This window comes from Mauremys mutica, chromosome 8, assembly GCF_020497125.1.
Source record: "Mauremys mutica isolate MM-2020 ecotype Southern chromosome 8, ASM2049712v1, whole genome shotgun sequence".
Lineage (NCBI taxonomy): Eukaryota > Metazoa > Chordata > Testudines > Geoemydidae > Mauremys > Mauremys mutica.
Window position 1 is genome coordinate 99979214 of NC_059079.1, and position 27921 is coordinate 100007134.

Genomic DNA, 27921 nt, shown 5'->3' on the forward strand with positions numbered 1-27921 from the left:
AAATGCACATGAGATGAAGTTGGTGTTCTGTTTCCTATAAGTACTGTGGGTCATATCCTGCTTTTAGTTACCCCATGAAATCTCATTAAAGTCAATGGGGAAACCATGTCCCCATTGTGGTTACCGGCAGTTTTTGCCATTGACTCAACTGAGGTCAGGATTTCACCCATTGGATGGTAAATTGATTACGAATCTATGCATTTCAAAGGACATTAAGATCGTGTTTGTATATTTGTATACACAGGAATGGACAACACTGCAGTGGAGACCAGACCAGTAGAACAGGGGGGTGTAATTACTTTAAATGTGTTTTTATTCTTTTTAAATGTTTAACCAGGAGTGTTTCAGCTGTTGGGAAATAGCTGACATCTCTAGTGCTTGACAGACATTATTTCTTATTATGAGTGAAGGCTCACTAGTAGAGATTGACACACCTCGTAGCCTTGGAGGCTTTATGAACTTTGCAAACTACAGATGTGATTTTCAGAGCTTGCAAAATTGGTTCACATTCACAAACATTTTCCCCTATAATTTAAATACACTTGGAGACCACTGCCAAGGGTGCTTCTAGTAACAAACAAAAAAACCAACAACAAAACAAACAAACAAACAAAGAAAAACTTTTTCTAGCAAAAGGCAATCCTGTGCTAGATATTAGAATACAGAGGAATTTTCCATAAGCTAGTCTGGCACAAGTGGATGGTCTCTATAAGGTATATAATTCTCAGTAAAAATGTCAGACATGACCCCTGTATGACTCAAAAGCTTGTCTCTCTCATCAACAAAAGTTGGTCCAATAAAAGATGATATCTCACCCACCTTTTCTCTCTAGTATCCTGGGACTGACACAGCTACAACAACACTGCATATAACAACGTTCCTTGTACTCAACCATTCCGTGGACAGAGAGAGGACTTTAAGCCCCAGGACTGTCATTTGGGGACTTTTCATGACCATTAATTTCCTTGGAAAATTAAAAATATAGCATTTCCGAGGGGTTGTGTTTAAAGATAATTGTTTTGCATTTTGATTATGAACTGAACTGGGTAAATAATTCAGTGTTTTTAGAAAGCTACTACCATTGGCACTGAGTGGAAGGTTTCCAATTGAGAGCATGTGGGCTAAGCAGTCATAGGGATAGCTACATGCAAAAAGTAGATTTAAGAAAGGAAAGCATCTTCCTCTAGTACTTGCAAAACATGATGAGCAACATACTCTCATTCATCCTATATTGCAATGAGAGCAGGCACCCTTCTCTGCTGAAGTTGGCATCAGGAAGCGCCTAACTATTTTCTTCTATCTGAAACTGACCAGGTCCTTTGGCTAAAACAGGCATTTGCTTGGTTATTTAATACAGATACATTTTTGGAAGAGAGTTATGCGCAACCTTTGTTGAAAGATACAGAAAAGAAAGAGAGACTATTTAAAGACACCATGTGATTTGAACTAGTGCTGACTTTACAGTTATTATAAGGTTACAGTCTGGCTTACACATTTTCTTTTTGTGGACCAGTGCACTGAGAGCTTAAGTCTGGTGTTCGTTCAACCTAGGTTCTAGAAAACTCATATTTTTAACAGCTGCAGTATTAACAAGAGAATCAAATCAACCACAGCATAGCTTCATTGACAGCCTTGATGCTCTGTGTGGAAATTGTTCTGCTGAGGTGCAGAGATTCCCTGAAATGCTTTGCCCTTTGGTTGCTGCTGAGGTTAAAGGCAAAGACAAGGATAAGAGTCTAGGCATATGTCTACATGTACAGTGCTGCAGTGGCATAGCTGTATCAGTGCATTTGCGCCGTTACAGCGTGTCTGGTGAAGATGTTCTATGCCAATGGGGGAGAGCTCTCCCGTCAGCATAATAAAATCACCTCCACGAACGGCAGAAGCTGTGTCGGCGACAGAAGCTTTCCAGCCGACATAGCGCCGTGCACACAAGCGCTTATGTCATTGTAACGTATGTTGCTCAGGGGGGTGGTTTATTCACACCCCTGAGAGACATAAGTTATGCCAACATAAGCTGTAGTGTAGACATAGCCTTAGATTTTTGTTGTCAGATTTCCATCAAGTTACCCAGTTTAATGTAATGGAGACCATTTAGAACACACATTCTCGTATTCTACAAATAAAGTTACATGTTTGGGGCATGTTCTGGAGAAGCAGATGCCTATCTCATTATCATCATTAGCTGTAGATGCTCTACTGAACACACCACGTTGGCTATAGATGGATGGTGTGTTAGTGACAAGTTGCCTAAGCCTGTCACAGCCCATTTTATTTTACGTACAAGGCAACTATGATGATTTTTCATCAACTGCACAAAACATTCCAGGCAGTGGACTAGATCTCACCCTGCACTCCAGCTGCCATGTGCCACTCTGGCACCGTAGTGCAGCTTGACCGTCAGTAGATCTGGTGTCCTTTTGGCTGCCAACGTATGGGACATGGCCTGAGCCGGATGTGGGGCAGTTGCTTTTCCACTAGAACATGGAAAAATTCTCAGTGTCATTGAAACTAGTGGAGGAAAAATCCGTTTGCACCAGTTTTACAAAAAATCAAATGGTTTAGTGGTAGGGCACATTGATGAAAATAGAAAGATGTCAAGGTAAACGTCCCTTGCATTTGCTTATGCAATAATAATACTTTCAATGGAGGATGCCAGCTCACAGTGCTGCTAATTAGACGTTTCTCATAAGCTCTATAATTGACTTTAAAATAATAATTCAAGTCCTCAAATTACATAGATATTGTTAGTCATAGTAATGTACTCAGGTTGTCTGTTATATTAGTATGTTCATTTGTTATGTACATGCTTGTGTCTACAGCGTGTATTGAATGAGGACAAGTATATTACATGCAAACATTTATGTTAATGTTAACAACTCTAAACACCTGAGGTAAAATCCTGTCCCTTGATTCCAGTGAGCCAGGCTTCCACTCCTAAAGTCAGGAAATACAAAGGTTACAGATCGCCTACTGAGTTAAATCCTGCTCACCTTGTACATGTGAGTCCTACTGATTTAAATGAATAAATGAGAAAATCAAGCAGTATTTGTCCCTATGTGTAATAAAACATTAGGCTGTACTGTGGATGGTTGATATTTTGTAAGTATCACAAATATCACTGACATCAAACTTCAGTGGGATGTGGATTCCATGATGATCTTATTTTACTGTTAGAAGAAACCCTTCATTTTATTTTATTGTACACTATTTCCTGAACTTGGGTGCTTTACCCTGCAACCCCTAGTAGTATTAAACATAACACTCACAAAGACCGTCATATCCACTGCACTGGGAATGTATATCATTTTCACATAGGCTGGTTCTCTAGATTTAAGGTCCAGTCCAATTTCTATTGAGGTCAGTGAGAATTGAATTGGCCATAAATGACATTCTCAGGATATCCACTGCTGCTATGTATCTTAAGCTTCTTTCACTAATGTTTTATGGCTCTTTCGGAATCAATGCAACCTCGATAAAAAGCATAAGAGGTGGACTGAGATTCACAATGTCTTAATGAAATTGAAAAACAGCCTTTGGCATTTTTAAATATATTTTATTACTTATTTTTCCATTTGTTTTTAGAAAGAAATATGAAATCTGCATGCAACTTTCTAAATATTTCAAACATTTAAATAGCATATGATAATTTAGCAGTACAATACATTATACAGAAAGATAATATAGGGAGACTCCCTGTAGTATATTTACACATGAAAAGGTAGTTTTGTTATTTTATTTTTAAAAAGAGGAATGCACTGCTTAATATTTAAGTATTACATTCAAAATAATGAATATGTTGCTTTGTGACTAAAACATGTATATATATTTTATATGTTTGCCCTCTCTGATTTTTCATAAAAAGGTACCTACCTTTCAAAGATTTTTTGCTACAAATCTACAAAATCATACACAATATTCTTGAAAATTAAAATATCTGAAAACTGATGAAGCTGCAAACTTTTCACAAGAACCTCAGGTGAAAATAGATCAAACACATTCTTAGTAATAAAACTGCTCAAGAAATGTTTTCTAGTGTATGTAAAACATTAAGTGGGGGTATGTAATACATTTCACCTTTCAGCAAGACCCTGTGTCATTAAAGAACAGATACAAAGTGATGTTCGTAGCCATTTGACAAGCCACTAAGGAACCTCATCTCTGCAGCTATAAATGCCACTCCACTTCAGTGGCATGTTACACAGAAAGCTGTTCCTCAGTCCCTACATTGTGCTGCTTCCACCATAGTTGGACAACGTTACTAGAAACCCTAAGCACACCACTGAAGCTTTCCCGGTACAAAAGGATAAGGGACACCATTATATAATATCGCTACAAATATTGTTTGTCTAATGAGCTTATAAAGCTCGATTGTAATCATAGTGATGTCTGAATGAATACGAAAAAAGCATTTATTTAAAATGAAAAGCATGAGTTTTCACAATCTCAGTATAAAGCAGACAGGTATGAAATTTGAAGTGTGCAACAGACAAATCTGGGAGCCTTCCGCACACAGCTATAAAATGTAAAAACTGACCCTTGGTAAAAAGTGCTTTATAATAATATAGAATTTGTGTCTTATGTCTGTGAGAGAGAAATATTCTTTGCAGAGTCCATTCCTTAAGTCAGCTAAACAAATTCCGTTCCTTTTACCAAGAGTTTTCCTCTTATTCTTCATAAACCCTGGGAAATAAAAACAGAAAGCTAGGTATTTAAGTCATTTTGATTACAGTTAAAACCTTCCCCACCATCCTGGTGATTAAACACTCGGACTCGGAGCCAAATTCTGCACTCATTTACATCAGTGGCAATCAGGAGGAATGTCACCAACTTCAGCAGAGTCAGTTGCATTGGCACAAGTGAAAGCAAAATTTTCCACCCTTCTTCTTTTCTTGAATGCACTGAGAGTGGTCAAATCTACCACTGAAAAGATTATTAGGACATTTAAAATGAGGGACTCCACATCCAACAACATGTTTTTTGCCCCGGGGAATAGTACAAGCTAATATGTGAAAATGTGTTGCTAGTTTAAATATTTAAAAGAATTACTTAACTTTCCCTCTGTAATATTGCTGAAACATTCCAGGCATGCCGTCTCCACAGATTAAAACAATCTACAGTGGCATGATTATAATTGGCCCCAGAGATATTTTGGGAAAGCAGGAATTCATTTTTACACTACATTTGACTTTAAAAACCACTGACACCTCATGAAAAAACATTCTGTGGGCTTAGCCACTGAAGTCATTAGCAAAACCCACTTTGAGTTTGATGGCAATGGGATTGGGTTCAAAACATCACATATTTTGTCTCTTCCCTAAATTTTTATTACAAGGGGAGTCTCGGATTAAATCAGCCTTTTGGTTTCTGAGAAGTTCGTCTGCTCCTGCTGCTTCTCTCTATGACTCCTGCCATTAGGCTCACTTAACCCTGCTGCTGCTGGTAGTTGCAGTTTACATCTACCTCATCCTCAGATGATCCCCAGGCAAGCTTTGTAGACCACTAGGGCTTGTGGAAAATTTTAACATCAAAACTGTTTTGGGATGGAAACGTATGTTTTCATTGCAATGAATTTTTTAATTTTTTTTGTAAAAGGTGTCTGCTTTCTGTGGAAAATTTCATTTTTTGTCAAAATATTCCAGCTAAAATCCAAAAGTTTTCAGCCAACTCTTTTGGTTTATGGCCAAAATCTTTTGGGTTTTGACTTCTTTGGCTGAAAATGTGGAAAATTTGGGCAAAAAGAAAAGGTTTTTTTTTATTTTCTTCAAAAATTTCCTTGGGAGAGTGGGGGGCGGAAGGAAGAATTCGGAGCCGCTCTAAACACCACGACTCTCTGGAGATTCTCCTGGAGTTGATTCTCTACGTTGTGTTGAGTTTCAGTGCACTCTGTGTCCAGCCTAGCAATGCTCCCCTCCATAGGCCAGTGCTGCCCACTTCCAGGGTCGTGCAGCCAACAACCGTTCACTTGGAGGGCAGAGGAGTTGCAGGAACCTTTAGCCATCCCAGCATCCTTCCTGATGGATCTGCAGCCACTGGGGACATGTGCCCTGATAGTGTATCCCAGGGCGAAATCTAGCCCCTTCTTCCCTGCTTGTGACATCATCATGACTTCAAAAACAACTGGATGTGCTGTTGCAAAAGGGGAATTGAGACTTCGGGTGGGGAATAAGCCGTAGGAGAAAGTTAACAGGATCATGCTGTGAGGGTGGAGGCTTAGGCCAACTCTAGGCTATGTATCAACTGAGAGTCAGGAAGGCTTAATGCTGGTGGAACATTATTTAAATTAAGATGTTAAAATTGCAGTAAAATGTAGTGCCTGGACTTCCCTAAACACTGGTGAATGGATGACTGTAATGCTCAGATACTTATCTCTGGATTTTTCATGTTAAGAGTAATAACTGTACATGTGCATTACATAACTCTCACATGGCTGGGACAGACCCCGTGATAACAAGAGCCATTAATAATTGCTGAGTTTTGCCCATAGAAATGGCTACATCCTTTAGGGGGCAGAGTGGTCAATTGACACCTATTGAAAAGCAACATGTTCCAAGGAAACTCCTTGATTCTCAGTACAGGGAGTAGGTACAGTTTACAGGACCATAAAGAAGGGGAAACTCCTACCCAGGGATGAGTCACACAGGATGACTTCTCCGAAGGATTACCTCATGGACTCCCCAATCGCCTTTTGCATCTGCTACCTCTGGGGTCAGAACAATCAGATGTCAGGGTTTTGGGATAAAAGCTGCCCACTGGAAGGATACAGGGCTTTATACTTGATTGGATCCTAAAAAAACAAAGGGCTTTGTCTCCCAGGTAAAGGACCTTTAGCTGCCGCAGCTGGGATAAGCCTCAGAAGCTGAACTTGTATGACTGTGTTACTTCAAACAGAAGTTTTATAAGATAATAACCTAAGTTTGTCTTCGTCTGTCGGTGTCTTTAGTATTCTTAGCATTGTGCAAATATCTCTTGCTTCTTTTTTACTTAATCAATGCAGCCTAAATGCGTTTATTACAGGGTCGGACTGAGTGTTGCCTCATTGGGTAAAGGAGGGAGATCTAAGGAGGAACTGACTGACCTGTGGTGTGTGTCTGGTCCTTTGAGAACCATGGAACTTGGATGTTCTGTGACATTACAGTGAAAGGGAGCTAATTTCACAGGGGTCCACTTACTTAGTGTCAAGAGGGACTGAGGTTTCCAAGGGGACTGTTTAAGTTCTATACTGAGGCTGGCAAAAGCCTAGGGAGCTAATAGGCAGTGCGGTTAGCTGGTGTGTTTAAGGAGTTAGAGTCACAGCAGGCACTGGAGTAACTTCCCTGTTATAGAGCAGCCTGCCCTGAAGTGGAACCCACAGTCTGGAGATACCAAGGGGCATGACACCTACTTCCATGGAGGGGAATAAACTGGAGAACAGACATGCAGATAGTACAATATAAGCTGGGGAGGACTCTCTCTAAGTGAAATATTTCCCCAGGCTTACAGAAGGTGTCAATATGCCATCACTGTAGTCAGAACATGCTGAGCAAATTCCTAGTTCTTTTAAACAGATGAATATATGTACAGTAATTATATCAGATGAGGTACAATTATAACCTACTCCTGCCCCCGAACTGTATTTCGGGGAGGATGATGCGAGGAAGGGAGAACAGGTTAAATGCACAGTAGGACATACACTTCCTGGCGATTCCTGGCCCGTTCATGGGTATCTCCCTGTATACGGAACGATCTATCCTATATTGTGAAGCTTGAAAGACAACAGAGTTAGACAGGTATTGATGCTTTACTAAAATACTGTCCTGTTTGTTAACAAGGGGATGATTATATGAAGCATGTTAATAAGGCACAAGAATATCAAAGTGGGCATTAAAAGTCTGACAAACCCACACAAGGAAATTCAAAGATTTGGCTAAGACCCCAGGCAGTGCCTTTATACCCAGGCATCACAGCACGAGTGAGGCCACGTGATACCAGGGCCTTTGCCATGGCAAGCTTAAATCTTATGCGTCTTGTTTTTATCAGCTTAAGGCAGATTGGTAACGTTACTTGAACGGAAGTGTGACAGGTTACCCCCACCTCTGGGGTGCCACATGATGTTTAGCAAATCATAACCTTTCCAAAGGTATCTCACGTGACTTATTTTGGCCAAAACACACCTTAGTTAGGGCATATTCATATCATAACAATATCTCTGTGAAGGATATGGGGCATAGTGTCACAGTAAGAGTCTGTGGTTTCATTTCCTTTGTTGTTTTAATGGTAGCTTTTACAAACAGTAAGGAAATACGGCGTTACATAATAGTTGACATTTCACAATGCATTCTATTTACTTACCAGCCCACAAACAGCTTATACAGAGCTTGCAGACAGGCAAAAATATCAGCATGGAGTGGTGTCCCTTACATACATTAATGCCATGAGCTTTCATCAGCCTGGCTATCTGCCCTGCACAGTGGCAAACTTGTCATCCAGGAACAAGACGTTTCCACAAAAGAATTTGCATTTGCCCTTGGCTCAGTCGACCGGATTTTTAGGGTAGGGTTTGGGTGATCACATTCTGAGCTCAATACTGAAGTTAACAAGAAAGTTCTCACTGATTAAAATGGAAAAAAAGATTTGGCTCTATATTACTGCTACTTTAGAAATCCTTCATCTCTTAACATACATGCCTGACCCAAAGCACATTGAAGTCAATGAGAGTTTTCCATTTCACACCCTTTACTACACAGCTAATTAATTCAGCTACTGTACATTCCATCTGATGGCCCCAGTCCAGTTCTTTCATTCAGGCTCCAGAGTTGGTCTTTCGCTAGAGATTATGCTACGTGCTTTTCGCAGTTAACACTTATGTAAACATTCCACAGCTCCTAAAACCTTTACACGCTGTTTAGTTTTACATTCTGATTCAGAATTCTCCCATGCTGATTTTATTATATCCTTGATGATACCCTTTTCTAAAAAGACTGCTGAGCATTTCCAGAATGTGAAAGAGAATGTTGCACTGGTAACTGAGGCTCCTCCTGGTGGTTCATGGAGCTTATGATTTGTATTTTGGGACCTGAATCTTAAAGGTAGAAATGAGAGAAGAGTCCCATCTAGATTTATGAGAAAAATCAGGGGCAAGTTACTTGTCTATTCCTCTGCAATGTCCTTCAACCCTATTCCTTGAAAACCAAGTACCACTTAGATATCCTCAGAGCTGCAAACTTGCAGTGGATCCAGCAAGTGAGATATGGCAGTATATATTTGTGAAGGAGGAGTGCTTGACATTCTATTGCACCATCACAATAACAGCTGTAGATCTCAAAGGTGAGTGCTGTAAATGGACGCAGCTTGAGTCCCCCATTCACACCACTTGCGTAAATGGGATTTGTGCAAGGAATTAAGTGGTGATTGGAGAGATGGGATCTAATCCACACCCAGGGTCAGGCCCATTCCTAGGGGAGGTAAGAGTGGCCACTGTTGCTCCATAGCCCAGGCCAGGCACTGGATCCAATGTAAGCCTGCATCTGGTGGGTTCTTCTACAGTTCTCTATTCCATGCCAGCATATTCAGAGCTCAGGCAGATCCAACTTCCCCCAGCCCACAGAGAGCTGCCCACATCTGCACATCCCACATTCTGGGGTGCTGCATGGGTAAAGCGATATTCTACCAATGAGTGAATTTAAACCAGTGTGAGTAATATTTGTGCTCAAGGGTATGGTTACTGGAGCTGGTGGTAAGATATTTAACTCCTCCCAAGGATATCCTTTAAGTTCTGTGTATGGTAAGTCCTCCCTCTGCTACCCTTTTCCTGCCAAAAGAAATGGGGAGACTAGCTACAGGGCGTGAGAGGAAATGAAGCTTTCTTACACTCCCCTGCCTCAGCTCCTCAGCTAATAATGAGCTCTAAGAAATTGCTGGACATCCTTACCAAGGGGAAGATTATTACAGAGCGCCCAACTCCATTTCAAAGCCAATGGGGGCAGTGGGGAGCTAACTCCCCTTTGTTCCTTTAGACTTCCTCTTAATTATTTACAGACAACATAACCCATTTTAAATCTGGTGTTTATTTATGTCTGTGTTTCTTTTCTGTTTATCACTGATGGCTTAGCTTGTGCAAAGGCCAGGATGGAAGGGGAAAGGTAGCACTGCATCCAGCAATCAAGCCATAGAGAGCTATAGCATGAAATTACAGCTGGGTGAAAATGTGCTAAAATCTGGATAATCAAATATAGGGTGGTAGTGTTTCCTAGTGCTTAGAGCACGGGACCTGAATTCAGGAGACCTGGTTTCTGTTCCCAACTCTGCCACTGACTTTGTGTTGGATCCTAGGCAAGTAACTTAGCCTTTACTTGCCTTGGCTTCCTCATCTCTGATTTGGAGGCGATAAGGTGTAACAAACTTTGAAAACATCAGATAAAAAGTATTGTGCAAGTGCAAAGTATTACTATTTAGTCTCAGAGAAGCCTATCCCAAAACTAGGAATAAACTGCATTCAGAGCCATTTATATTATTTGACTATTTACAGATGTAATTTGTAGGCTTTATCAAATAAATCGATCACATTGAATTGATTTTTTAGAGTATGAGAATTTTACTGTATGCATTTAGATAGTAATCTCAAGACTCTATTAATAGTATCTAACCTTGCACCACATTATTCACCTTCACGATGCTTAAAAAAAAATAGACCCAGAAGCAGTTAAACTAATGTGCTATCTGTAGCATTTTATTTAGAAGGGTTTTAGCCATTTCAGTCTAATTAGTATTTGTGCCATATTTCAGAGAGAGCCATTTGGACTATTACACCTAACTGTTCTGTGCTGCCATGTCTCAAGCATTCAAGCAAGAAAGATAGGTTATTTGCCAAAAGGAACAAATTTGGTTACCTATAATGACATCACTTTATCCCACAGAAAACAGGAGTATCTTTTGCTGAGTGAAATTAATACTCACCTGCGTTTCTCCTTCCATATTGTGTACCACTTAACTAATCTCTTTGTGCTTTGGAGTTTGGGATGCAAGCAGTACTGCTGTCCTCCTCTGAACCGTGACTGCATAGTTACACTGAAATGGAAAAGGAACGATCACTACAGAAAGGTCATGAATAACTCACATTGGTCACCGTGAACATTTCATAAAAACCAACGGGCTCTCTCTTGCTCCAGGTATTTCATTCACGTTAATGAGAGTTGCACATGTGCACTGAGAGGATAACAAGCCACTATGTTCCATGATAAAATTTGAGTTTGCAATTATAAAATTGGGCCAGGTGCTCCGCTGGTGTAGCTCCATGGTCACCAATGGAGTTAGGCCGATTTACACCAGCTGAGCTGCCCATAATTTTTAATCAATAGTTTTATTCCACCCTCTAGCAAACATTTATTTTGGGGTTTAATAACTGATTTAAATAAAATGGTCAATTAGGGCCCTGTCCTGCAAACCTTTACTCAGACAAATAATTCAAGCACGTGGAAAAAGTCCCATTGGACAATGCTACTTGGGAGAGTAAGGATTAGGCCTGGATCACTGATTTTGTATGCAGTAATGCTTTCATTAGCAGTACATGTGTGCTTTGCAAGCTTCTGGAGACCCCAAAAGGCTAGTCTGTGGTGCAAGGAAGACAGCAGCCACCTGGGACCATCTCTAGCTTTATCAGTGTGCGGGCCGATCCATTTAAACTTGCCCATAGCTGCACTGGAGAGGAACCACACAGGACTGATGGCAGTCCTGGAAATAAGACCAGGCAAGGAGGTAACACATGGCCGATTTACTTCCTGGCCTTTCTGGTTTTCTCTTATTCTGTCCTTTGTTTGAGTGCCAACCATTTAATGCTGGTTAATTAATGGTCTACCATAATCCAGATGATGTCATGATTTCACTGACAAATCAGCAGAGCCGGTCTAGAAATGGGAAAATAAGTTAGTAAAACATTTTAAATTTCAAAGTTGCTTTTAGTTCTAAGAGTTCAAAATGGTTCAATTTTCCACTTTTGACAACTTTTTCTGTTATGTTTTTAACCACATTTTTTATCCAAAATGTTCATTTTCTAGAAATCTGGTTTTTAGTATGGAACCACAATTTTTGGTTAAACTAAAACATTTCAGAAAATTAAGTTAGTAAAAATTTCCGTTAAAAAAAAATTCAGGAAAATGGAAAATTCTGAGAATGTTGAGAATTTTTCACAAAAGTTTCATTTTTGAAAAAGGGGCCAATTTTTGGATGAAAATACCTTTTTTTGTACATTTTTTTTTACCCGCTCTACAAATCAGCAAGGGATACCACAATGCAAAATTCAGACAAAGGACAGAGAGAGCAGGTTGAAACGTCCTTTTCTTCAGCTCTGGATACTGGACCGAATTCTTGGTTGGAGCCCCACAGGGCTGGCCCAGGGTCTCAGTATGTCTTTCACTAACAAGACACAGAATGGGGGCTGAATTCTGGCTTTGCCTGGTCTTGTCCTCAGTTAAGAGGCAAATGAATGCTGCAAAAGCACAAGACATCAAATCACTTATATTGGAAGCATGAACAATAGGAGCGGGAAAAGGTGTTAAGGGTCTGTGTGTGTGTTGAGGGAAGGGAATTAATGCTACAACATACAGACCCTATGCTCTTATTCCTGTGTGGTTCAATCCATAGAAAACATTTTCTCATTGAACTGAATGGGAGAACTTAGACCTGTGGGCAGTGAGTTTTAATGGAATCAAGCTTGAGGAATAGATTTGCATCCAGTGGTTATTGCCTTGGCGGTGGTGTGTGTGTGTGTGTGTGTGTGTGTGTGTGTGAGAGAGATATGAAATCAGAACTCAGTCTGTGCTGTTTTACTCAAGGAGTGAACAGAATATTTTCAGAAAATGACAAACTAAACCCCAGGAGAAGAGGTGCAGTGCCTCTGCAGAATAACGATGCATAACTCTGCTTCAGAAAAGTAATCAAGGGCAACTTTATTTGCACTAAAGTTTATTACCAACTTATGATAACATTCATGGCATGATTATCTGACTAGCTGGGTTAATAAAGGAGTTTTAAGACTGAGATGCATTGTTTTATAGCAGACGTTCATCTTATCATTTGGAGTGATACCATGTTAACTCTGTGCTGGGGGAAAACCAATCCTGAATGGCTTCTGAAGGGCTATTCCAAATTCCTAATAGATTTTTGGATAAATCCATACAGTTAAATCATACTTTAATGACTGATGCACTCTTTTGCCATTGGGGTTTTGTATAGTATATGGATCATGGGTAACCCAGTTAGCACCTCCTCTGACTGCCAGCCACTAGAGTGGGTTTTGCCATTTAACAGAATTCCTCATCCTGTGGCTGCCCTTGTTCTCTGTGTGCATATGATTCCTGCACATTGCCCCAGATGAGTTAACACTGGTGTTGCGAAGGCTGCAGCTCCCCCAGGTGAGCCAAATGAGAGTTACTCTGTGGGAAAACCTGTACACCGAGAGCTTGGTTAATACCAGCTGGAAGTCATTCTGCATATTTTACAGCATCTGCTTCAAAGACAGTTTTGCAACAAGTCTGATGCTGAGTGGTTTCCTGCATATTTGTGTCACTCTGGGATTAGGGGTGTACCCCGGGGGACCAAAGGTAGCTATATAGTATCATTGCTGGCCCCTAGGATCATGAGGCTGGATGGGGATTGGTCCACTCCCCTAATTTATGCTCATCTGATTATGGCTTTAAGGGGCCATTTGACAGCTAAAAATAGTTAAAGCTCCATTCCTTTCCCCTGGCCATTCTCTCTATGTTGGGGAAAGTAACCAGGTGGCATAGTGCTGCTATGATAACTCAACTCCTTAGTCAAGGGGAAATCTCAGCTGGCTGGATCTACCAGGTTCCTGGCTGCTTTGCCCAACTACAAATTGGGGACAAGAGAAGGAGGCCAAGCCACCACATAGCCATGTGGCTGAGCTGGGCAACACATTTTAGAATCAGGGCTAGCGTGTACAGTTTTTGCCTAAAATCATCTGCATATTGTATCAAGTAGCTTTGGGGTAGGTTGGTCCATCTCTTCTCCTATATGCAACCATACAACTTCCATTACACAAAGACAAGATGTGTTCCAAGAGGTTGCCCTGTTTCCATCTGCTTTTTAAATAGAATAAAGAAACTCTTAATCTCTGTTGGCAGTTTCCATTAACACCAATAAGAGTTCTTAAGACTTTGAACAATATATGGCATATTCTCTCTCTCTCTCTGTATATATGTACACAAATGTTTGTGAGTGATAGGAACTGGATGGAATATAAATCAGTGTAGAATTTTGTTCATTAGGTTTTTAGTAATAGGGTGATCTGGCTGCCATGGAATTAAAGGAGAGTTTTGTCATTCTGTCAGTGAATTAAACCCTCTTCTCACAAATATTCAGCTGAGTTCACTTTCAGGCTCTCTGCACTTTCACCACTTCAACTCCATTGGAGGTAGCAAAGGTAAAGCTGGCAGTGTAGACCAGCTGCTTGGGTATCGGCCACCATGCTGGCTAACCCTGCGCAGAGCAGGTCTAGACAACACCAAGGGGTCAGGGATTTGCTGTCTTTCACAAACTTTTCCAGTTCTACCTACGTATTTTATGTCATTAGATGAATCTCTTCCAAACAATATATTCCAGTATCCTCCGGTCTGCCAATCACCCTACAGTTTACACACTTCTTCCATGTAAATAGACCAGAGAACGGTCAGGCTTATGGGGCAGGTTGGAGGAGAATCAAGATCATTCACTGATTTTATTTCCTCAACAACAGCCACAAAAATCCGTTACAGGAACCTGGGTTTTCTGCGTCTTGTACTGAAACTATGGTATCAATCGCTTCTGGTCACAGCTCCCTCCAGTTCCAAAATCCCCCACTTCTCTCTAGTACTGATTTCAAGTGACACTGAAGTCGATAAGAGTCACTGCCTGCAAAAGCACTCATGACAACATCTCTGCCTTTTCCTCCTCTTACACTGGTGTAAATCAGGAGTAATTCCACTGAAGTCTTAAATTCTCTCTCCACAGACTAGGAATGGCCAGCTTGTTGCAGTACTTGGGTGCAAAACCAGAGGAAGGCAAGGTAATTGCGGTTCTCCAAATTTGCACAGCTATACTCAAGATCAGAGCCTCGTTTGAAAGCTAATTCTTTTGCCAAGGCATTTTAGCGAAAGCTAAAGGATTTTATATATTTTCCTGACATTCTTATGGAAAGGGAGACGTTGCGGTAATGAGGTTCATTTCATGCTCACAATTTCCCCTTCTCCCCTTGGCTGCCAAGTCTGGCCCTGCTTCCAGTGCTTTGGAGCAGTCGTCTCTCCCAGACTTATCCCAGCAAAGCTTGTTATTGTTTTCTTGACAGCGCTTCACCATCCAGCTTCTGCTGGCATCTTGCTTGGGGAGAGCAAATTGCCGCTTGCCTTTCCAGCAGCCAGGCAAACTCCCAGGCACAGACTGAAGTCTCTAGCAGCACAGAGCGTTGTAGCAAATTCTCCAATTGCTTCTGTGCTGCTGCATGTTTCAGCTCCTTTTGTTAGCCCCAGGTGATTGACATAAAATAGAAATGACTGTTTGCACCCGCTGGCTGGGAACGAGGGCCCCGCTCCTGAGCGGAGGACTTCTGGAGTCTAAATAGTATTACCACTTTGCCAAAGATGCCTTTCTCTCTGACAATTCGAAGTGGTGTTTATTTAAGCCCCTGCGAAAGTTCAAAGGGTTATTGATTCAAAACGTTTACTCGACATGTTCATTTCAAATGACTCATTTGGAGCCTGAGAGTTGACTTTGCTCAAGCATTGATCATCTAAATATAAATGATATGTCCTGGGCTGCGTTAGCTAAATCCTGCCTTAGATAGATGAGTGCAACTTCCAAGTACTGCTTTCGGCTACACTGCTTGTAAATCTGGGGTAGCTGCTTTGAAATCAGTGGGTTCAATTCTTCCCTTATTGAATGGGGAGTTTGGCCATTCACTTCAAAGCAGGCAGGATTGGGCCCAACCAGAGTAACTAAAAAAATAATTTGACCCAGAGTTTACATTGGTGCAACCGAGAGAAGTCTGTGTTTTGAAGAGATATAAATCTATTGCACCGTGATATATTAAATCATCTTTCTACGTTTCAGTAGATTTGGTAACATTAACTGGTAAGGAACAAATGCTACAAGATATTCAATGCTTAGCCTTTTGGGTGAAGATCTGACAAGCAGCTAATAAGAACAGATAACAGTTTTTAATTAAAGCTAATGTTAAAAAATTGTATAATACCTAGGTTGAGAAAAGAGTGTCTGTACATCTGGGTATAGGAGGACATTCTTCTGTCCTTGCAGAGCAATGGGGTCAACAACAGAATAAGTATTTTCAGCTATCCTGACCCTATGGTTCTTATGCAGGCACATAGCCTGTTTTGTGTTTTGTGCAAAGCCTTTCAAAAACTTTGACAATATACAAGACAGGATACATTAACACCCCGCTCCCGTGCCATTGTTTTAAACTGTAATATACCCCACTGATCTAGTCTTTAGAGCTCCCTTTGACTTTAGCTTATCAATTGTTTCTACTGAGGTTTCATTTCAGCATTGGTCAATGCATGGTTATTTGCTAATACAGATAGTGGCATTTTTCTTACAAAATTCTACTTTCAGTTACAATCCACGCAACCCTTCTGAAATCAAGGGACTTGTATGAGCGTAACTGAGACAAAAATTTGCCCCAATGAATTTGGATGATTCTTCATTACATGAAACTTTCGTGGCCCAAATTCTGTTCTCATTTGTTACTCCCATGTAAATCCACAGTAGCCTGAGTTTAGCATTCTGGATTTACATCTGGGCAGCTGAAAGTAGAATTTGACCCTCATCATTTGTTCAACTAATAATTACTCTTATAAGCAATATTCTTTAGATATTTATAGTATTAAGCAGATTCTACTGTACTGACATACTACAAATAGGATTGGTTCATGTAGCTACATATTTTATTATGGCTAACGTTGGAAATTAGTATATCAGGAAATTCTAAAAAACAAAGGAGGAGGTTGCACTACAGGGAGATGCACTTCACTTGGTACACAGCAGAACGCATGCAGGGACACTTACATGATCATTTTTTCCTTACAATGTGGATACTTTGGTTTCATTTCCAGCTTCTGAACAGCAGCAAATCTTATCTTAGGACCCTTTCTTGAGCATTTGCACTTTGATCCTACAAGAGAAAGTATTTACCATTTGTGTACAAAGTAATTGTGTACCAATTGCAGTTAATTCCCCTCCTCGTCATTAGCTTATGTAAATATACAGACTAGTCATGTTTTAAAAACCTATAAAAATGTACACATTGGGGGGTTGTTGAGCTGAAAGGGCAATATTTTCCTCCTGATTTACCACAGAAAGTTTTAGTAACTCCCTGAGAAAGACATGTTAAAGTACTGGAACTGTTGTGGTAAATATACACAGTACTGCAGTGTGGCCAGTGTTGATTTTTTAAAGTGCACCTGCTGTGATTAAACTAAGCTTTAACAAATGCAAAAGGAAAGAGCTAAAATCTGTCGTAAAGATGAACAAGCTTACAGGGCTCTCGGTTTTTGCCTCCACTCTACTTTCGCAAGTAGAACTGGGGAGAGGGGACTCTAAATTGTGCTTCTGAATTTCTTACTCGCACAAATTCTAAAGGTCTTTCCCAAGCCTGACAAAATCCGAGTTTTGTAACTGTCATTTTCGTGGAAAACTAGAAAACGTCTCTGTCGGAATTTCACCCTCAGTTCAATCCATTATACTGCATCAAGCTAAATTCTGCACACTTTCAACTGCACAAAACTGGAGTAACTTCACTGATTTCAGAGCATTTACCCCAGATATACTGCATACCAGAATAAACGGGCTGTAAAATTATAACCAAGGACACAACTTTGTCCCCTGCGTTTTGCCACTACTTACACCTTAAAAAACAACAGCCTGGAACTACCTTCCACTACTATTAGATTCATCATATTAATTCTTCCCCATACAGACTGAGGACAACAATAAATCTCATTATAGTATTCCAAGGAGCAAACACAGGATACTGAGGGGGGAAAAAATCACTGGAAAGAAGTTTAAATGGAGAACAGGTACAAGAAACTAACTTACCTTCTGCAGTGGCTAAGCACATTACAATGAACAGCAGAAGTAAAGCTGCTGTCAGGGGCTTCATGGTAAGACCTCAGGGATCTAAATAGATGTGTCAGAGAGCTCACTTATATAATCGGATTGCTCTTCTTGCTTCTGGTCTTCGAGCAGATTCACTGGCTTGATGTTGCCAGGGAGGGAACTTGGAGAACCTCCGGATTCCTTTCTCTTGCTGCTGCTGCTGCTGCTGCTGCCTTGTCAGTTTCAGCTCTCTGTCTGAGCTGCCTCTGCCTCTTTCCTCCTCTTGTCCTCTTTTAAAACAGCTCCTGCTGCCCTTCCTGCAAACTCATTAATATGCAGAGCGACTCAACTCACTGCAATTTCTCAACACAAGGGAGGGTGGGGATGGAAGTGATCCTAGCTAGGAGATCGGATGGGTTTAGTCTAGGGAAGAGAAAAGGAAAGGGGGAAAATCATTCATTAAATCTACAGAAAGAGGGAGGAAGATGTGGAAATCAGGTTCTTTATACATTTGCCAGGTATTTTTGACTCTTTTGCAGGTGGCAGGAGGAAACTTGTGCGGGGTTCTCAAAGAATTGTAATGTTGGCTCCATTCAGTATGTGGTGGATGCAATTGTCTGAAGGGAGTTGCGTCGGTCTGAGCTATATTTTGAGATTGTTTCTAAGCAATGAAGGAGCTAGAGAAATGACAGCTTTCCTGGGAAATTCCCATTGGCAATGAAAATAAAGTGAAGAATAAAACGATTCTGGGAAATTTCACCTGGTGAGAAATCTTGCTGGTTTTTTTTTTATTTAAAGTTCTTCAACTTTGCCAGGCTTCCAAATTTAAGTGAGCTTCTGTGAATTAAATGGACAAAATTGTCCCTGCGGGGGTTAGCACAGAGAGTGTTTATTAAAGGATCAATTTATTGCTTTTAAGGTGTATTTGAGCAATTTGTTCTGTCTCTCCTCCATATTTCTGTTTCCAGATCAGTTTCTGATCTCAGTTCCACCTCTCTGAATCTGGAATAACTCCTTTAAAATGAACAGGATAACTCTAGATTTCTGCCCGTGTAAATGAGATGTCATAAGATCAGAGTCAGGCCCGCAGTCTCTCTGTTAGTACTATATTTTAAATAAGTAGTACTAGGAGTTGTAGTGAATGCTTCTCTTATTCCTGTCACCGCAGACTTCCTGTGACTATGCACAAGCCACACACACACCTTTCCCTCCTTGTTTTATATATGTTTATTCACCTGTTTTTAGGACACCTATCATAAGGTAACTGAGTGCTGTACAACAAAAGCCAAAATGTTAATATTAATTATAGGCTTTAACCATAACCATTATTACTAACACCAGTCCAAACCAGCTGAAATCCTTATCCGCCAATCACTTGTGAATAACAACCCCGATTTCAAACCCACATATTCCTAAATCTGATGCGTTCCCATTCCATATTAAGTTTTCTACAGCATTGTTATTCTTGTGTCCCTCGTTCTGAGCCTCCATCCTGCCCTGTGTTTCATGCTCGGGCGTTGGCAGGTTGAGGAGTACATGCATACCACACACACACAGCACGTTGAGCACAAACTCATGATGCAGTTGTTTTGTTCTGCATGTTGCCTTTCATGTGAGATGTGCTGACATGCCTGGAACATTCTGAGTCTCCTGCAGGCTTGCTAATGCAAATATGTGTTAATATTTCCTTTCTGAGAGACGTGCTGCTCGTGTACAATGGACAACGGGTGTGTGTGTATGTGTGTGTGTTAGAGAGAGAGAGAGAGAGAGAGAGAGAGAGAGCACAAGCTGAGAAGCATGGCAATGAACTTGCCAGATGAAGCACACAAGTTTTGGCGGGCTTGTTTGCTACAGCTCACACAACTAGTAAATTCTTTGCTGCAGCTTTAATAAACAGGGCTTTGAAAAGCCCCAAACAAGGAAGCTTCTGCAGGACAGTGATAAAATTTGAGGGACATTCTTGAGCCCCCACAAATTAGGGGATCTTGTATGACTTCTGGTGGGGTTGTTGTTGAGACAGCTGTCGGTTCCCATCAAGTAAAGTACCTCCCTGCTCTGGTCCTGCTTCCTGGGGAGAAATTGGGCTTCTTATTGTTGAGGGGATTGCCACAAGCCAAGCAGTGCCTTATCAATGTGCGTAAGGCCAGGTTTGCTAATATCTGTCTATCTGAGGTAGTTCTAAGGAGCCTCTTGCCTTGTATAACAGAGTGGGCTGGCCCTTTTCAACTGGCGAGGGAAGGCACGAGGCCAGAACCTCTCTGTTCTGGACGTTCATGATAAAGGCAGCCACTGAGGAGAAAGATGTCTTGACAAGGAAGTTGGGAAGCAAATCTGAACTGTTGCCTTTCTTCAGAGCCTAAAATCAGAACTTCAAAGTGCAAGGTGGACCAAAGATCCCCTCTCTTCTCAATGCTGGAGAGGAGATGCTTGTCATCTGGGAAGTGTAGGCTTCCACAGCTTCCTCTTCTTATACCAGGAAGAGATTGGGAGGAAAAGAATTTCTCCAGGGGAAACGGAGAACCGGGGTTCCCTAGAGACTTGTCACAGATCTCTGGGGAGAATGTGTGATCACAGAGACCCTTGAGAATTAGCACCATGAGAAGGGGAGAACCTTTTTATTCCCCTTTTATTGGACTTCAACAGTGACCATCTGGGGGAAGTCTGTGACCTCAGTGAGCCTGAGGACAAGTACCATGGGAAGGACAACTCATTCTTTATTGGGCTTTGCCAAAGGGGGAAAAAAGAGGAATAAGTCACCTCTTAGGAGCTATTTTTGAAAAGACTCAATGTGTGTGGTGTTGTGTGGGTGGTGACCTGCCATGCTCTGCATCCTAATAAAGTGGGGTAAAGAGCTCCAGAATATTCCTTTAGATTTGGTTGCTCTGTGCAAGCAAATACCAAACTGATTATGAAAACGTGTTGATTGAGTTTTAATCTATCTGCAGTGTGTGTCTCTGAAAGAGCTAGTGAGACTCAGTGAATATATACATTTTAATGCACAGATGGTGACAAACACTTTGTTATATAGGCTGTTATGGTGCCTCTTAGAGAACCAGGGGAGAAGTCTTCCACCACTCCATAAGGAAAGGGCACTGTCCTGTGGGAACCAGAACCAGTCGCTTGTTGCTACAGTGGTTCCTTGGCCCTGGAGCAAGATGTGTTTCCTAGAATTTTTTGGTAGCCTCCATATGGAGAATCAGGGAGAGTGACTGTCCGCAGGAGAGAAGTCTGAGGGCAGGTCTACACTAAGGGCGGGGGTCGAACTAGGGTACGCAAGTTCAGCTACGTGAATAGCGTAGCTGAACTCGAAGTACCCTAGTTCGAACTACTTACCCGTCCAGACGCCGCGGGATCGAAGTCCGCGGCTCCAAGGTCGACTCCGCCACCGCCTTTTGCAGTGGTGGAGTACCGGAGTCGACCGCGGCGCTTCCGGAGTTCGAACTATCGCGTCTAGATCAGACGCGATAGTTCGAACTCCGAGAAGTCGAACTCACCGCGTCAACCCGGACGGTAAGTGTAGACTAGCCCTCAGTTCAGAGCACAAACAGCTAGTGCGCTTCCCATCACTAAAAACCTGCAGAGAATTATCCTGCCATCTTGAGTACCTTCTTCCCTGATTTCTGCTCCCCAGAGGCTGAGGAGGGCTCAAAGCATTCCTTTCGACACCCCAGGCCATCACAAAACAGCTGATCAAGTACAGATGGGTTTTTTTAGCACCCTAAGTGAGGAATATCACCTAATAACTCACATCATAATTAACAAGGGCTATCTAGTGCCCTCAATTCCACATATGTGACTGACATTAACATCTGTGAGACATGTTTAGACAGCAGCACATGTCCCCAAGGGAGCGCAGCAATCTCTTTACGGGTAGCATATTACAGTCTCCGATCAGCTAATTAGAAGGACATTGTCACTGATGACAGGTCCGACATTTAATCTAATTAACTATTCTTTTCAATCATTCTTTCCAGTGCCCTAGCCCAGCATAAAGCTCCCTGGCAAACTGCAGAGAGGGCCTGGCTTAGTGCCTGCTGGTGAAAATAGAGCCACTGAACAGGCCAGCCACAGCTTGCCAACAGAGGCCTGGTGAATTGCATCAAGGCGCTCGCAGCAGCAATTGCCCAGTAGGCTGGATCCTCAGACTGGTGGGATGGCTGCTTTGCCCCCACTCCCGAAGCGGGTGCATTGATGCCCTCACTAGGAATGCACAGAAGCTGCTTTAGAAGCAGCTAGCAGGCTAATGGGGCTTTCAGAGATGAGAGCACCCAACAATTAGTGGAGTAAACCAGCTGGCATCAAAGCAGCTATTTAAAGGAAATCCTCAGGAGAGAAAACACTACTCATCCCTCTTATCAGGACTTTAGTCTTCCCCACTGCTAATACCCTATGCAAATACCTGCACACTGGGCCAAATTTTGCTCAGGTCGTTGAAGCTAAATTCATTTAAGTTAGTGTAGCTGGTGGAGCGAAGCCAGGCCCTACACTCAGCTTGATGGCATTTCTCTCTCTGTCTGTCTATAAACACGATAACTTTTGAAAACTGTGACTGATCAATTCCAAAATTTCAGGGAATGTTCTAGGCACCAGTAGGCAGAACCCTATCGATTTTGGTGAAAAACAGGAAAACCTGATTGACACTGAAATCACTATTGGGTCGCTGAGGGTAGGTCTACGCTGCAATTGAAAACCCGCGACTGGCCCGTGCCAGGCCAGCTGAGTCGGGTTTGCGGGGCTTGGGCTGCAGGACTACTTCATTACCGTGTGGACTTCCAGGCTGGGGCTGGTGCCCAGGAGGTAGGACCCTGGCGGGGTGGGAAGGTGTCAGAGCTCGGGCTCCTGCCTGAGCCCAGAAGCCTACACTGCAATTAAACATCCCTGCAGCCCAAGCCTCGGGAGCCCAGTCACTTGGCACAGGTCAGCTGTGGGTGTCTAATTGCAGTGTACGCAGTGAGGCAGTGACCTGGAGCAGGGGAGCTGAGTCACTCTGGATGCAGGGGTGTGGCAGTGACCTTGGGGTAGGGTTTGGGTTTAGGGTTAGGAAGAGGGTTAGTGGACCGACCCCTCACCCCACTTTGGCCAAGCTTCTCTATCCCTCCTATCTGGGTTCCTTGCCTGCCCAGGTCCCCTCAGACAGGCAGGCTGGAGTGGGGATGAGGGGCCCAGCTGTGTGTACAGTTTGTCTCACATAAGCAATGAAGTGTGCAACCCTCTAGTTGATCTAGGGCTTTCATCAGTATAACTGAGAGCAGAATCTATCCCAGTGGCTGAGAATATTTCCCTTCTCCATAAATCTGCAAATTACTCCGTTTAGTGACATTGGTTTAAAGATACTAATACTGCATGCAACACTTTGCACCTGCTAGTCTGGCTTCACAGTCACACACGCACATGCATTTAAAGATACAAGAGGACAATGGATTCCAGAGGAGTCTACCTCTGACGTAGTCCATTGACTTTACAATTGAGGCATGGGTATGTTTTTTTGCCCGCGTGATTGCTGCTCACCATAACTTAGCAAGAAGGATCTAACTGGACAAAGCCCACCCCGTTCCCCTTCTCCACCTGTAATGTGCCCCTTTCCCTAACTACCCACTTGGTAGAAACTTGGAGAGGGGATAGCAGACATGAGGTCTGGATATGTACTCTGGAACTGGCTGGGTAGCACTGGCAGAACTGCATGTGAATAGACCACTTACGTGCTTGGTGGGGTACTTAATCGCTTTGCTAAGTGGCTCAGGTTAGCTGTACCTCTGAGCAGGATTTGACCCTAGGTGAAAATTTAATCTATTTTTATTTAAGAGGCCTGTTCTGCGAAGCTTATTCATGTGAGTGGCCCTTACTTACATGATGAGTCCCATAGACCGCAGTGGGAGTACTGAACATAGTTTACTCGCGTGAGTTGTTTCAGGATCATTCCCTAAGTGCTTAGGGCTCAGTTCTTTCTCTGCAGAGGTGGATCCGTGCTGGAGACGAGGGGAAGAGGGTCACACCTGGAGGCATTAGGACTTTGTAAGAGACTGGGACTTGACATAAATTTAACAAATATTCAAGAAGATCAGTACAGAGTTTCTTTTGTTTTTGGCATGACCCTTTAGAAGCTGCTGCAGAACTGGAGGAGAAATGTGGTTCTCTTAGGTGCTGGACTTCTAAGGGACATTGGTGACATCATGTAAATTAGAGCATTATTATTTATTATTAAATATTTATTTTTCAGTAGTGCCTAGAGGCCCCAACTTAAATCTGGGCTCCTTATGCAAGGCGCGCGCGCGCACACAAACACACACACACACACACACAAATAGTTCCTAGCTCTGAGAACTTACAGGTGAAACAGGCAAAGGGGTGGAAGGGAAAACAGAGAGGAAATGACATAACTAAGATCACAAAGCAGGTCAGTGCCGGGAATGGAACCTAGGTCTTCTGATTCTGAATCCACCAGAAACTAAATGGGGGAAGGGATAGCTCAGTGGTTTGAGCATTGGCCTGATAAACCCAGGATTGTGAGTTCAATCCTAGAGGAGGCCACTTAGGGATCTGGGGAAAAAATTGGTCCTGCTAGTGAAGGCAGGGGGCTGGACTAGATGACCTTTTAAGGTCCCTTCCAGTTCTAGGAGATTGGTGTATCTCCAATTATTACCTTTTTTTTTTAAAGCACGAATATGTGGGCTTTTGGCATGGTATGGACTCAGAGCTAGTAGTGCTTAAACATTTTCTTGTATCCCAATGGTTAGAAAATATATTATTGAAGTCTCACTGGCTTCATCCATGTGGTTTATTTTGTTGATAGACTAAGACAGTATTTGGGTTAAGGCTAACCACCCTTTTAGATTTAATATGCAGTTAGCTGAGAGAAAGGTACGATGAATGGAATGCATATCAGGTGCTAGTCGATATGGGAGTAATGTTTATAAAAAATGGCATGAAACAGGAGCGTATTCGCAGCCATGGGAGAAAAATATTGGGAACAGCTAATCCTTGTTTAATGCTTAAGTATGCCCAGATCATTGTACTAAGGAGTAAATTAGTCATTGGAAGTCACATGATTAAATTCCTGTGTATTATGTCAGAAATTTCAGAGAGGAGTCAGACTTACACAAACAGTAGGAAATTCAGAAGCACTGTTAATTCCCCCCGGGATATTGCACTTTAAATTCCTCCAAGTTTGCTGTCTGCTGGAGGCAGTGGCCATTTTGCATTCGCTGCAGATGCAACCTGTGGCAAAGGAGACATGCAATGTGCTCTCTCACAGAGACTTTACTTGTATTCTTTCGTGTTTTGTTGTTTTCCTGTATAAAAACCATTGGACTGAAAGTACAGGCTGTGTGTGTCAGATAAAACAAACTGTATGAAACTCCTTTCTGTACGCTGCATGTTTAAGGAATTGTATTAGATCAGTAGAGGAAGTTGCAAACAGAGATGTGTGTGTTGTGTGTGATGGTCGGGTGTGTCAAGACAGTGTCAAGTCCACCTTTTCAGCTTTAACCTGGAATGACTTTGTTTTTACAGTTCTGAATGGTTGTTTCTGGTGTTTGACTATTGGAGGTTGGAGGTCTGAGCTTTGGATCTCAACTCTCTGACTCTGGAAAGAAGAAACATTTGAGCGAAAACGTCTGCGTTCCCCTCAGTAAATGTTAAACAATGGATGAATTCTGCAATACATAGTTCTATTGTTTTTGCAGTCACTGCTTTCTCCTGATTTTTATTTTTTTCCTTTATGAGTTTAAATTCTAGACATTGTTCTCTTCCCTTGGGTCAGTTTAAGACAATTCTCCTTATAGCCCTAAATTATTCAGCAGCCAGGATTTTCTGTTACACTCCGAACGAGTAGCTCCCAAATCAGAGCATTGCAAGGTATCTATTTCTTCTCTTTGAAACTGTTCCTCATGAATGATTAAATAAGACTGGTAATAACATGGAAGAGCAGTGTGTTGACACTCTACAATTGATCTGAGAAACATCTCGGGATATACATCTCAGGATTACAAGTAAGTTCTGCCAACAGCTGATGAACTGGAAAAAATATGTGTTTTCAGTTGTGCCTAACTTTCTATTGACTAACTTATTTGCATTCTCTAATTTTGTCTTGCATTTGCACCTGGGTGTGTAATCTGTCGCTCACAGGATGTTCCTAGAAATAAAAATTTAGTTTTGGAAATTGCCATAAAGTTTTATTTCATATTTCACACTGAAACAAGTTGGATTGGTATTGAAGAGTTAATCTAGGATGCTAAACCTCCTCTCTATATTTCAGATTCCCTATAAAATACATTCCCGTTATTTACTCTATAAATTTATTCCCAAATAGCAAAATCAAAACTTGAAACAAAACTCTGAGGAGGCTCTTGTAGGCTTCCTTATAGTCCGTATTTGCCATTTGCTGCTATTGATCAGCTCCAGGAAGCAGCTAAAATGATTCAAGCCAGGAGCACATATTTGCTGGATGAATTAGGGCCTAGAAAACATTTGTTGATGAATGTTCTCAGCTGGAGTGTTAGCTGGTTGTTTGCACATGCAGGTTTCAGGACTATGCATGCACTCCCAGTACTTTCATGTGAATTTACCTGAAAATCTGACTCCTTACTTGAACCTGCTATACTATTCCCGGGTCCAGTTCTACCACCCTGACACACATGCTGTAGTACCTTACTTCAGAACTAGTCCCATTGATTCCAAGAAGAGAAAGGCACTATTCAATGTGAGGAAGAGTGGCAGAATTGGTCCCAGTGCATATATTTTTATATACACACTCTCACCAGTTGGTTCTGCTGGCTTTTTTAGATCTATGGTCTCACATTACAAAAATACGATTTTTTTGTGTGTAAACGCAATGTACATCTGGGTCCCTCCTTTATAGCCTTTGAAGGGTTTTTTAAAGCGTATTCTCTTTGAGAGATAATTGATAACTGTTTACACATGACTAGTAACCATGGCAATGAAACACCCACAGAAGAAAGTATTAAAGCAATTAGGTACAATTACTATAATTTAGAGTGGTTAAGTACAGAGATAAATCACTTCACTTCATCTCATGTGATGTTAGGCAGCTGAAAGGAGCAAAAGCATTCATGATAAATTTTTAGATCAAGTGTGCTCAACATATGAGTGTGTACGTGCACACACACACACACACACACACAGGATGAAATTCATTGCTATGCAGACAGCCAGTGCAAGGGCCATTTAAGTCCCATTTAGCCCAAGCTTGTGTGCTAGCCCTCTGCACAGGCGTGAATTCCACAGTTTGTGAACAACATTGGTAGAGCTTTAAAGGATACAGATGGAATTTTCCGTTATTTATAAAACACTATTTCCCTGTTCCCCCCGCCACTTTGGTTTAAAGGATACAGATGGAATTTTCCGTTATTTATAAAACACTATTTCCCTGTTCCCCCCGCCACTTTGGTTATTTGTAACAAACCTTTGGAAGTTTGTTAACTAAATTCTCCTTCCCCTTGACTTCATTGGTGCTCCACAGACCTGCTGTTCTGTTATTGCAGTATTAGTTATTAATGAATGCTGAGTTTCATGCACTCATTATTTTTTCCTTAGAAAGAAAAGCATATTTAAGCCTTTTTTAAAAAATAAAGCATTCTAACCAATGACACAGACAGTGACTATGGATGAAAGAGAAGTAGGTCGTAATTTGAAGCCAGCAATTGTAAAATGTGGTTATACCCTGAATAATGACTTTGTTAAAAAAATGGCATTATGGAGGTTCCATATTCATGTGCCTCCCCGTTTCCATATCAAATTGGCTCAGTGTGCAAGTAAAACACAACAGCCAGCCCTGCAAATTCACTCTGGGCTTTGACAGTCTGAGTGGGCGGTTTCCATCTT

General features: G+C 41.7%; 1 protein-coding gene and 1 long non-coding RNA gene across 2 annotated transcripts in view; one reads left to right on the plus strand and one right to left on the minus strand.

Moving 5' to 3' along the window:
• Positions 1–25857, plus strand: part of LOC123376219 — a 36978-nt gene extending 11121 nt beyond the window's left edge. The window contains exons 2-3 of the long non-coding RNA XR_006581716.1: positions 14986–15040; positions 25591–25857. This is a non-coding gene — a long non-coding RNA (uncharacterized LOC123376219). The remainder of the gene's footprint in view (positions 1–14985; positions 15041–25590) is intronic.
• On the minus strand, positions 3601–18353 carry CXCL14 (C-X-C motif chemokine ligand 14). The gene is made up of 4 exons (XM_045028059.1): positions 18082–18353; positions 17053–17158; positions 10936–11046; positions 3601–4683 (listed from the first exon to the last, which is right to left on the minus strand). Exons 1-4 carry the CDS (start codon positions 18143–18145, stop codon positions 4668–4670), a joined length of 297 nt encoding a protein of 98 aa, XP_044883994.1. The 5' UTR covers positions 18146–18353; the 3' UTR covers positions 3601–4667.
• Positions 25858–27921: the final 2064 nt, after the last annotated feature.